Here is a 12,416-nt window from a genome sequence, read left to right on the forward strand (position 1 = left end):
TAGGGTCAGCAAGTGTTTCGGCTGTTTATCAGCAGAAGCTTTTGCCTGAGGAGGGCCCTCACATTGATCTAATTTACTCTTTAAATCTTGTCCTTGTTAGTGTGGTTTTAGTGCATGACTTTTCTTCTGTTCATTACAGACGAGTGATTTCTGGTTGGTCTGTTGATAAAGATAAAATGCGCCAGGGAGCAGGAGGCTGCACATAAACGCATTTGGGGTATTGACAAGTATTTAAACGCTGGCGAGTGATGAGATCCTGTTTTAAGCTACTAGCATTTCAAGTGAAAGTTAAGGGTCTTTCTCCAAGCTTTAAACAACCAATATGTTGTTTCAAATGAAGAAAAAATAAACTTTTTTTTTTGTAACAAATGTTTGTATTCCATTAACATGGATTTTAAAATAACATGAATATAGCACATGTTTTTTGAACATTAAGTATTATCATTTGGCATGCAGGATACAAAGGCACTCAAAATTGTACAAATGGGCTACTACGGAAGAGGAATCATTAAAACATAGACACAAAACATGAGTACAAGAAAGACAACATAGTATGCCACCTATTTATTCCTGGCAACCCATGCTGAATGTGGCACACGTTTTCAGACAAAGTTTTCGTCTCTGCTCTAAGTGGGAGGTATGGAAGAAAGAAGAGCGAGGAGGAAGAGCAAATTACTGCAATAGTGTCAAACACAGTTCACAACATAAATGCACCACTGGATCGGCTGTTAGATGTCCAGTCTGGCCTGTTGTTTGGGTCTGCCAAGTCGCCTGGTTGGCCCGATGCGTTTTCCGGCATGTGTGCGCTGGTGCTGGCGCAGTCCCTGGCGGTAAATGAAGCTTTTCCCGCATTCTCCACATTCATAGGGTCTCTCTCCAGTGTGAAGCCTGTAGTGGACCTTCAGTTCCTCGGACCTGGAGTAGCCTTTCCCACATACACTACAAATGAAAGGTCTGTCTTTGATGTGGGTCTGGTAATGAGCCGTTAGGTACGAGTTAATCCTAAAAGTCTTTCCACAAATGGAGCATGCAAAAGGCCTCTCCCCGGAATGCTGCATCTCATGCAGCTTGAGAGAGGAAGCTGTGTGGAAACCTCTGCCACACTGGGAGCACAGGAATGGTTTCTCTCCGGTATGGATGCGCTGGTGAATTTGTATGTAGCTCTCGTTGATGAACCTCTTGCCACAGTCGGGACACGAGTAGGGCTTCTCCTTGATGTGGGTTTTCATGTGTTCTTCCAGCTTTTCTTTTTCACTGAACTGAATGCCACAGCGGCGGCAGAAGAGAAACAGTGACACGCTGTGCTCAACTGTGTCCGATTCAGCAGCCATGTCGTTGTGCGCAGTAATGTTGTGTTCTTGCAAAGCTGTCTGAGTCTCGCAGTCCTTTCCACATTCCAGGCAGCGAACAGATGATCGGATCCTGGATTCTCCCGGCAAAGACTTCAAGTATTCTGAGAGTTCTGACGCAGAGGGATTCCCTTCATCGTCAAAATCCACAGCACCCTTTCTACCTGAACAGAAATTAAATATAGAGAGATCTCGTGTTTTACTCTTTATATTGTTTCAAATGTGGCAGTCTTTGCAGGAGATAAGGCAGTATGGATTTCCCCTCACATTTTACATTATTAATATGGGACAATAGTAAACAATAGACAGCACCAAGTTCATGGTAATGAAACATATCACCTACTGCTACATTTATCTCAGCTTTACAGTACAGTACCTCTAGATTAACAATTCTGTACACCAACCAGATAGACAGCATTGTTGACAGCGCTCACCAAGATGGACTTTGTAGTGCGTTTTCAGATTTCCCTTCTGGTTAAAACCGCGCCCACAGATGGAGCAGCAGTACGGTTTCTCTCCTGTGTGGATCAGCTCGTGCCGCTCTAGTTTGTAGGCATGAGGGAATTCTTTGCCACAAACTGAACAGCGGTACTCTATCTTCTCTTTGGGCTTCTTTAGCAGCTCTGGAGGTATTTCTATTGGAACACACGCCATCTTTCTGCCTGGTCTCTTCTTGCCTATACATGGGAAAAAGAAGGTAAAATGATCAGGTTAGAGTTGAGAAATGAGAAAATGGCTTATTCATTTCCAACCAGATCCTGTTTTGACACCGTTATTTGCTGTCTGCATAAATCTCTGACTTTTCAGGTTATACTGAGACCAATGCCGACCTTTCCTTCATAGGAAGGGAAACATGAGCGTCAATTCTTTGGCTGTGCAGAGATGGACATGTTAATATTACCATATGAAGGTAATAGTTGATGCACAGTTTATACTCTTAACTGCTGTTTTCTTTGCCCCAGTTTTGAACAAACAAAGACCCATTGATATACTCTTTAAAGATTTAGAATATTTATCCACACTGGTTTTTCCTGTCTCACCCTAGGCTATGACCAAGTGGTTGTCAAGTGCCCAGTGTTTTCTGCAGGAGGAAATGACTCCCTTTCTTCTGGTCGCCGTAGCTTTGCAGATATTTTACACAAAAAAGAAAACAGATGGATACGCCTCATCCATGCCTTTGTACCACCAAATGTGTCCTCTTCAACAATTGTACATTCTAACTTTGACTATCAATACATTTGTTTTGACGTATGATTAAACAAGTTAAAATATATATATCTAGCTCCTGATGTTCATTTTCTGCAAGAACAGTCCTGAAACCAGGCATTTATTAGCAAGGGCTCAAATATGTTGCACAGCTTATACTTGATGTTATTTTGGAATCTCATCTTTTTTTACTTTTAACAAGCAGGTGTATTTTTTCCACTCAAACTGATTCTGTATATTGTATTGTATCAGTTTGTCTACATCAAAAATTTGTTGCTGAAATTATCGTCAATATCTGGGGGGTTTTTTTAGCTGAAAAGTGACATCGGTCGTACTGAGTTTGGATGACCAACAAAGATGAGATACCTCTGTTAATGTCTGTTATCAGGCTCTAAACTTCCATTGCAGAAATACCCGTACTATCATTCACATTGGCAGATAAAGCACTGCTGAAACTGAGCTACCTTTGGAATAAACACAGCCACTTTCTCTTTCCTTCAGTGAACTTCGCGGTCACAGCAAAAATAAAAGAATGGGAAGAGTTGTGAACACATTTTACTTGTTCTTACCAGCTGAAACACCAGTGTTTTCTTCTCCTTCAGCAGATGGTTTGGTATCTTTCCTCCTTCTGTTGTGTTGCTTTGCTGCATTTAAATAGAAAGAAAAAAGTATTAGTACAAAATATACAGCTAATAAACTGCTAAAACTATCACACGACTATGGGTGGACCATCGAAAACTGGATCAGAACATCTTGTTGCTGCAGTTCTTTGGGGGGAAATCTTTTCCAGCCCTGCTAATGTGTTTCAGAAGCTGCAGTCTGGGAGTTTGTGTTTGTCTATTGTTGAAAGTGTCTTCCTTATTTGGTTTACCACATAATAGAAGGGGCTGTTAAAAGTTGTTGCTTTTGTTGGCAGAGCTTACTCTGAATGACTCCTTTTGACTTGTTCGCTCACCATCCCGCGGTTCAGCAGATCAAGAAAAACAAACAAGACAAGGGCATCTATATCCAGCCCCATTTTTAAAAGTCTTGCTCATCCAGTCGCAATGAATGAAAGAGAGGAACTCGATTCAGTGTCAGCTAAACAATTAAATAAATGCATAAAACAACATAGCAAATCAGTTTTTTCTCGTCTTACCAGGGACACGGCGGAGGCTTTTTGAGTGGAACTCCTCTGGTTCTGCTATGGTGCGGATAATTCTCTTTCTTTGGCTACGCCTTGATGCTTTAAGATAAAAAGGAACAATCAGAACAGAACAATGATGTAGAAAATGTTTTTTTCACAAGTGTGGGTTCTGAAAAGCCATATTATCTAAAAGAAACCTCACCCCCTGGATCAGCCTCTATGTTGTCACTAGACAACGGTGGGATTTGGGAAATCTTCCTTCTGCCTCGTCTCTTTGCTTATGTATAAACAATGGAAAAGCATAATGACATAGAGACACTGACATTGAGTACTAAAGGTGAAATGAAACCATTCGGAGTTACTTGAATCGTTCACATGCAAAACTTTTATGCTACCCACCAGTGTGTGCAGGAGCGTCTTTCTCTGTGTCAGAGATGTCCAACGACTCCACTGGAAACTTTTTCTTTCTTCTTAGTCTCTTTCCTGTAAACATGAACCAAATGGCATCCTCAGATAGCAACCATATCAATGATCAACCTGCTTTCACGTTTTCTTCCCTGGCATTTACCACAATGTAAAGGCGAGACTGCGGCCCTCTTCACAGCTCTCTCTTTTTTCTTCCCTTCGTCCCTTTCTTCATCTTCCCCCACAGACGCAACTTCCATGATGAGTGTGGGACTGCTGCTGTCCCTCTGGCTTTGGCCTTGGAGCTCAGGCAGAATGACACCCTGTGATCATAAACAAAAACCATGAGAGTCACACCCTAAAAACTCCCTGGGTGAGAGTATATAACACCTCCAAGTGAGCAGACAAACACATTGTGTGCCTGTAGATATCAAATGTAATCCAAACAGTTCACAGGCAGTGTGGTGTTGTTCTAATCCGTGCGAGGCGGGAGGCAGCAGAAACAGGTCACTTTTAACCGTCAATTAACAAAAGTGCTTAATGCGAAGGACAGGTAGCAGACTGAGGAGAGGTAACATTTAGTTCCCTACTGTATATTTAAATTTTTTGAACATTGAAAGTAAAATTTACAATAAAAAAAGAAGTAAAGATGTAGACAATAGTTCTGTAAGGATGATAATCGGTCCAGTCAAATAGTCAAAAAGCATTACCTACTGACAAAGGATAAAAGAAGGCTGGAGCTCACTGATGCTAATGCAGTTTGATAGTGCAAACAGACACTACTGTGTCGTCATCAGAGGCAAAGCATCAGTGAGCTCCAGCCTTCTGCTATACTTTGTCAGTTTGCTGAGAGGCACCTGATCCAGTTGCATACTGTTAGAAGATGGGTGCTGATTTTTGTTGTTTAAAGATTACCCTCCATCATCTCTTTCTAAGATCTTTCCCTTGACCGTGATGGAAAAGGTCATGGGGTTAAAGGTCACGATACCACACTTACACTAAGTTGTGATGTAGGTCCGCAGCACCGAAACTACACATGTTCAATATTCTACAAAATGCGCTTCAGATACTTTGTGCAATGCGATCATATCACATTGTTACACAAAGGTTATCATATGTATCACAACAGAGATAACATAGAACATTATTTTCAAGGTTTGCAATTAAAAAGGAAAGAATCGTTTAAAAAGAAAAGAAGGCTGTCACAGAAAGCCCACTCTCATCCTCCTGTCTTTGCATCTATCCACACAAATCACAGTTAATAGGACTGGATGAAAGCAATCAAGCGCTGGTATGAAAGCTGCGGCCGCAAGGGAATCGTGTGACAGAATTATCTCCATTATTTCATAAAGGATGGTCCGGTGCATCCTACGCTGAAGGAGCTCTTAAAGGAATCATTGGAGCTCCTTTCCTTGTCATTTGGAGACAGCTGCCACTTAGATACCCCCAGAGACAGACTTGAGAGCTGCCTCACACAAATAAGTTTGTCAAAAGGATTTTCAAGCTGCATAATGACATCAGGTATAAATTCTCTGTATGTCTTTCTGAAAAATAAAACATAAAATACCTTTACCGACTGAGGACCTTCTGTGCAATCAGAGCCCTGGTCAGAGGTGTCTCCTGTAAAGACAGATAGATAAAGAATAACAGAAATGACCTGTTTGGGTCAGTTGGAAAGAGAAGGTCCCTACGTAACACACGATGGACGAGGAGTCACCCAAAGCACATCACCAGAATAAACTGCATGAATGTGTTCAAATGAGAGTTTTGTCATTTTCAGCCTGCATTTCCTTCATTTTCAAATATCTGATTACAACGTGTCAGACTATGTTCTTTTCAAAAGATTCTTCATCATATAAACTTGGAACCATAAAGGCGTTCAGTAAGCATGCTGCTCAAAATAACTTACTGGCATCCCATTCAACCACTTCTCCATCAGAGTTGATCAAACCTCCAATTTCTTCATCTTGTTCCTCCTCGTCCTCCTTCTCGCCTGCTTGTAGTCTGACAGTCAAATGGAGCGTCTGGTCGTTTAAGTTTGCAGATGCCATCTTGAGTCCATGTGACATCAGGCGGTTGCGTTCAGGGGAATCCTAAACACAGATCACAGTGGCTGTAATGCATTTGTTTTCTGCCTTTTTGTCATAACCTAAAAAAAAAGCAGACCTGACAAGAAGTGAGATTACAAAACTATTTGTCTTCCTTGATAGGCCTCATGCAGAAAGAATTTAATATTACATACATATCCTGCACCATATTTATGACCCTATGAGGGTTTCAAGACTGTACAGATTTTGGGAATTGCTCATTTGGGCTCATTCACTGAATTTCAAGAATAAACCCTCAAACTGCAACTTAAGCGTCCATTTAGAGGCATTTAGAGGAATTTCAGTAAAAAAGAAAAATCTAAGTACTAGTGGCACACACAAAGCAGTCCATAACTAGAGATATAACAGTTTAGAGTAGCTGATGTTGCACTGTTTTTAGCCACATATACCAAAGAGAAAAGTCTACATGAATATGATGCTCATAGAAGTCACTTCAAGTGTGTCTTAATAAAAATAATCGAGTATCAACAGAATACTGAAAGAGGCTTAGCTTAAAAGTGCTTCCATACACACTCATAGGTAATCCTGGACAACATTAAAAATGTCGTAGTAAATTGATCACAAGTTAACATTAGCCCAAGCCCTCTTTTTCTCACTGCTCCTGATATGTTAAACAGCAAAGTTCAGGTAAACAAAAATAAAGTTTTATGGGAAGAGGTTGCTAACTTTGTAAGATTTGGGCCTTTGCTTTGCCTAATTCAGACTGCTGACCCCAGCCACAATGGAGAGGGCGCCCCTCTGCGTCATTATTGCTCCCTTCTTCATTCGGGAGGCTAAATCCTTTTTTTAAATCTTGCTCTCTCGGCGGTGTTGGGGAGAACAGGAAATGTAGCCCTTTCTCAGCATCCAGTTTAACCCGGTGGCAGAAAACTACAGAGGTGGTCTCACTCTGGGTTATCATCTCCTATATCACAGTCCCCCCCAGTAGTTATCCACCCTCCCCATTATTTCCATCCTAATTCAACTTGCAGTCATACACTAAGACGATACCTAAGCAGAAGTGTGATTTCAAGGTTAAAAAAGGAGTTGGTCTGTCTTTCTATGGCACCAAAGCATGTCAATGACATTTCATTAGGACCTCAGGAAATAGTGTCAAATTACGAAAATGGCATTTATGTCTCTTTGAAATCTGAATGAATGATATCAGACTTATCTTGTAGTAATGAAAAAACAAGACGTGTGACCAGGGAATGTGACCTCACAACGATAATGCTGAAAAGATATATCACGCAGCCCTTATTACAGTGAAAAAACTGCTTGGGTGTTGCCTGAAGCCGTTCAAATTAACACTGACACTCATAAGTTAATGCATGAGGCCCAATTTGATGTGACTAAAACAAATGGAAATGAACAAATGAAATAATCAACTGGTAGATGTCTGGAGAAGGGAACATTTCTTTGTGAATTACTATCGGTTCATAGTTTTTACCATTTTTACAAATAAAAACCAACAGTTTTTAAACATACAGTTTGGTACGGTGCAGAAATTTTGGTCTGGCGTGGTTCTTCCATGTGTGAAGATGTGCTCTGTTCTTGGGCACTGCACTCCTCCCCTGCATGTGTTTTCAGGTGGGATTTCCTGTTCCTTTTGTCACTGGGGCTCATGTCACGCGCTGGCCAGGTGAAGGGTTTCTCTCCTGTGTTATTGCACTGATAAACATTTCCCGGCGCCTTGCCACATATACAGGAAAACTTAAGTTTCTCATCTGAGCCCGTAGACAAATGTCTCTGCTGCCCCTCTATGGCAACGGAGCTCTGTCCACAGATGCTGTGGTCATCGAACTCCTCAGAGCATTTCTTCGATGGATGTACTCTCTGATGCTTCTTCACTTCACGTGAAACAGAGTTCTCCTTCCCGCATGCATTGAGGTGAGGACATATGTCTGTAGAAGGTTCATCTTTTTCTCCCTCTGGGCAGAAACTCTCATCTGTATTCAATATTGCAAAGCAAAGCAAAGATGTGAAAAATCCCCAACAAGCAACAGTATGTTCGGTATTTAACAAAATGATGCAGATATCTAAGAGTTCTTCACTCACGATTTTCACTCACAGTCCAGCCCTCCTCTTCCTCTTTGATGATGACTCGGATCTCCGGCGTTTCACAGTTAGAGCCGGGACTTCCGGGTGCTTTTTCTGGCTCCTGTTTTGGTGAAGTCTGGTCACCGCAGTTTTCTTTTAGACTCTGCGATAATGGATCTTGGAGTTCAGGATCCTATTAAGGAACGCACACATTATTAATGCTGACAAAACACCTTGAAGATGTGTGCAAAGAAATAATAAAAGAAAACAACGATTTTCAATAATGCAAGTTTTTTCAATCAGAAAACAAACTGGATGAGCCACTGGATTCAACGTGAGACTATAAGTTGGCAGCGGGTGTCATTCATTGGATGAAATATCGTTACAGTCAAGTTACTGTTGTTTTATTCTGCTCGTATAAATGTGACTGCTCATATAACATAATGGAAATATGTGACTGTTTCGAGGTTGGAGCGGTGCAGACACAGCTGTGCAAATAACAAATATATAAACAACAAACATAAGCCTGTTAAATACACCACTGCATAGTGAAATAAAAGTCCTTAAGACTCCAGCTGACCAGCAGTCACTGACTGTACAAATGAGACACTGTCGTGTATAAATCTCCGTATCAACTGTTTTGTTTACTTACATGAAAAAAACGAGTTAAACTACTTAATTTAACATGCAGGGGAATTACTTATGTGAATGTTAGTTTACATAAGCAGTTGAGGGAGAGCAAGTGCATGTGTTTTGGCGAAACCTTTCCATGGTGGTTGTTTTTTTTGTTTTTTTTTATAAACAAAGTTGCCAAAGATAACGCTGTAAGCAAATGCAACTCAGCTTGTTGCTGCCTAACGCAGAGGGAAGGAGCTGTAAGGCATGGTTTTATAGGGGACAGGAAAGGCGGAAGGTTAGACTGTATCAATATAAACGACACTATCTTATCTAATATCTCCTTTGAAAAAAAGTCTTTATGCCGTCCAGTCCTCCTTTGAAGATCTAATCTAACATTTTCAGCTAGTATACGGACCTTCAACCATTTATATCACATTAAATGAGTAAAAGTAATTAATCCATTTAAGTTTAGATCTGTTTTTTTGTTCATACAGAAACTTTCTGCTTATGTCTCTATTGACTTGATGCTATGATAATTGCTTGTCTAACCTTTTTATACATGTTATTCATTGATCCCTGGATATACAACTGTGTCAGACGTGAGATTGGACTTTTCTTGTGTTGGGTGGCAAGCTGCTTTTCTAATTCTTATTCAACTTAGTCAAATGTGTACAGCATGTAGATGTTTTAATTTATGCCACAAACAGTGCCAATACAATTTAGAAATTTAAAAAAAAAAGTGGGTACAGCAGTTGCACCACATACTTTCAGGAGATTGTTGATCTGTCAATGTGGATATAAACAAAATTCAAACAAATAGCTTAACATTTCATAAAGGCTTTGCATAGCTTCTTGTGGGGAGTTTGGGTTGAAACAAAGTGGAGGAAATTTTAGAAAAAATTCCAAGCGTAATGCAGCACAGTAAACTATAATCTCCACATGTAAGTAAGTTCAATCGACACATCTGTCCTTCATTGGCTTTAGCATTGAGTTCCTAATAAAGAGGCCACATCATTAATGAACAGCCAAAGATGAGGGCTTCTTGAAGGACAACTATAGTTCCACGTCACTGAAGGTGCAAGTAAATCTGAAAATAGAGCTGGAGCGATGAATGAGATATTTAATTATGCAACTGAGTGGAGCAAAAATGCAAAACATCCTCAAAGTGTTGCCTCTTCTCTTTGCTTTATTGTAAAATAAAAGGCCACCTGCTGACAGCATTATGGTATTTTGCTGTAATAATCGGCATACTAAACTATTGAGAACTATGACGATTACAAAATATTCAAAACCAAGTTGTAACAATATTAGTTGTTATAAATCTGTAGATATCCCTGCTGGTAGCCCACATCTTATTATCCCTGTGTCTCTTTTTCTACTAATGTAGCCAACAAAGACGTTTCCCAAGCACTGTCTGTTTCAATCTGTGCAAACTCGACCCAACACCTTTGGGTGCCGTACACAACATTACCGGTTTGCACTTGTGTTTTACCTTAGCACCGTGATTATACAGCTTATTCATACAGAATTGTTAGAACATATACTACTTGACTTTGGCTTCAAGTCTCTTGACATTACCTGCAAACAACAATGTTTAAATTCATATTACTCACTGTGTTTTGTATTTACTAGACTCTGGTGTTCAAGTTGTAATATTTACCCGAGGTGATGCGATTTGTTAGTGATGTCTGCCTTAAACACATGACAGAAAATGTGTTACATGTTTAGATTACCGCAGGCTACCTGTCACATTTTAATCCCAAAGACACCTGAACACTGAACACATTTAACTACTCCCCCCCTTTGGCCAGGGGCGTGAATAAATCATTAAGTTGCAAAAATGTAAACTGATGACAACAAAACTGCTTTGTTTAACTGCAATCACCACTCGCTAACTAGCAAGCTATCGGGGTTCACATTCAGACGACGAGCTCAGATGTATCTGTCATCGGTCTGCAAACCAGGTTAACCCAGCTAGTTAACAGTTTCTGACTGCATCCAAACACCAATCAAACGACAGACAGCCCTACAGCAGCTGCGCTCTCGACGTTACCTCGAACATAATGCGAGGTGGGTGCCAGCTTTGAAGGACGACATAAGACAACCAGGATGAGCTGATATTACAGCCAAGTCGTAGCAATACTCCAGATGAGAGCCGCTGTCATGATCTACCCCTACAGTCTGTGCTAGCTAAACTGTGTTGCGCCACCACTTCTTCTTCTTCATGTTTTTCTCACCCCTCCCCTTCTGTCTTCTTCTTTTTCTTATTTTCCGACTCGGCCTACTCCTCTTTCTTCTTCGAGGTTTTACGGTAATTGGAATCAATGCATTACTGCCTCCTGGTCTTAGTCTTCCTCGATATGTTTTTTTTTTTTTTTTTTTGCTCTTAAACATCTGGTTTCTTTTTCTTCAGTGTGAACAAATGACTCAATATGCCCTTGATGCAGCAACCCTGCAGCAGCATTTCCAAAAAGCGCTATTTGTCAGCAGCTCCAGGTGAGTGTGTCCTTCTGTGTAGACGCTCATTCTGGCCATAATAACAAAGCATTTGTCATTTTCAATTTAATTTTGACTTGCACACAGTTGATACGTTTGTTGTCTGACCAGACTTACTGTTAAACCGGTAATTTTTTTCAATTTGGCTCCTGATGATCCTTTTATTATTATTATTGTCAGGGACCAGAATTCAGTAGAGAAAAGAAAGGGGTGAGTTACCTTATTTTTTTTTAAAAAATGCCCTTGCTGCATGGTTTTCATTCACATTCACAACTTTTGCTCATTTACATACAAAACTAAAGTCCAATAGAATTATGCTCCACAAACATTCCACATTTGCAAAGCAAAGCCAACACTACAAACAGCCTCTCTTTTTTGTAGCTGTCTTTTCAGCTACAAAATTAAGAAGATACAGGATTTATTCTACAGCTGTTCGATCGAAATCTAAAACTATCGGTGCAACAGAGGACATAGAAATGCCACTCCTCTCTGCACTACACAGTCCAGTTTGACTCATCATTGTTGCTTTTCAAAAAGGGGAACAATATGGATGCAAGAACACACAACGTGATACCTGGGGCCTGTAGGACGAAGCAGTGTTTGGGAATTAGCAAATTCACCTCAGGTTCAGTCCTGTTTAAAAGTCACAAAGTTTGATCACTTCTTACCAGGTCTGGTAAGAAAAATTTGAAATAAGACACATGCAAAAGTACTGCTGGGATCAATTATCTTAGAAAAAAGTGATAGTCTCTCTCTCTCTCTCTCTCTCTCTTAATAACAACAAAACAAATATCTAAAACTTGTGACTTTCTCTAACAAGCTATTTATCTAAGACAGAAACTAATACTAAAGCTTTATATATGTTTTTTTTTAAAAAACATTATCACTGGAATCACTGGATCAAAAGCTTTTCTTTAAATCTCTCTCATAGTATGGCACCAGTTTCACTCTGCCTTCACTCATATGTCACTCAGCAGAGAGTTTTTGAAACCTCTAAAATGTATCAATCTACTGACATGGCAATCTTAAATGAATACCTTGAATAATACTAATCTCAACAGTCACATTTAAATCTAGAATCTACCGTAA

At 40.1% G+C, this 12,416-nt stretch overlaps 1 protein-coding gene across 2 annotated transcripts; it reads right to left on the reverse strand.

The window, feature by feature from the left end:
• Positions 1-371: 371 nt before the first annotated feature.
• On the reverse strand, positions 372-11,081 carry LOC140305724 (uncharacterized). Of its 2 annotated transcripts, none has more exons than XM_072384693.1 (12): positions 10,885-11,078; positions 8,232-8,406; positions 7,662-8,122; positions 5,996-6,179; positions 5,654-5,706; positions 4,250-4,409; positions 4,081-4,164; positions 3,884-3,958; positions 3,694-3,780; positions 3,125-3,199; positions 1,784-2,026; positions 372-1,513 (listed from the first exon to the last, which is right to left on the reverse strand). In XM_072384693.1, the coding sequence occupies exons 1-12, from the start codon at positions 10,891-10,893 to the stop codon at positions 729-731; spliced, it is 2,391 nt and encodes a 796-aa protein (XP_072240794.1). In that variant the 5' UTR covers positions 10,894-11,078; the 3' UTR covers positions 372-728. The 2 variants fall into 2 exon arrangements, with proteins under 2 accessions (XP_072240794.1, XP_072240795.1); XM_072384694.1 differs by having other exon boundaries at positions 1,303-1,509; positions 10,885-11,081.
• Positions 11,082-12,416: the final 1,335 nt, after the last annotated feature.

Source organism: Leuresthes tenuis, unplaced genomic scaffold (assembly GCF_036924035.1).
Source record: "Leuresthes tenuis unplaced genomic scaffold, fLeuTen1.0.hap1 SCAF_4, whole genome shotgun sequence".
Lineage (NCBI taxonomy): Eukaryota > Metazoa > Chordata > Actinopteri > Atheriniformes > Atherinopsidae > Leuresthes > Leuresthes tenuis.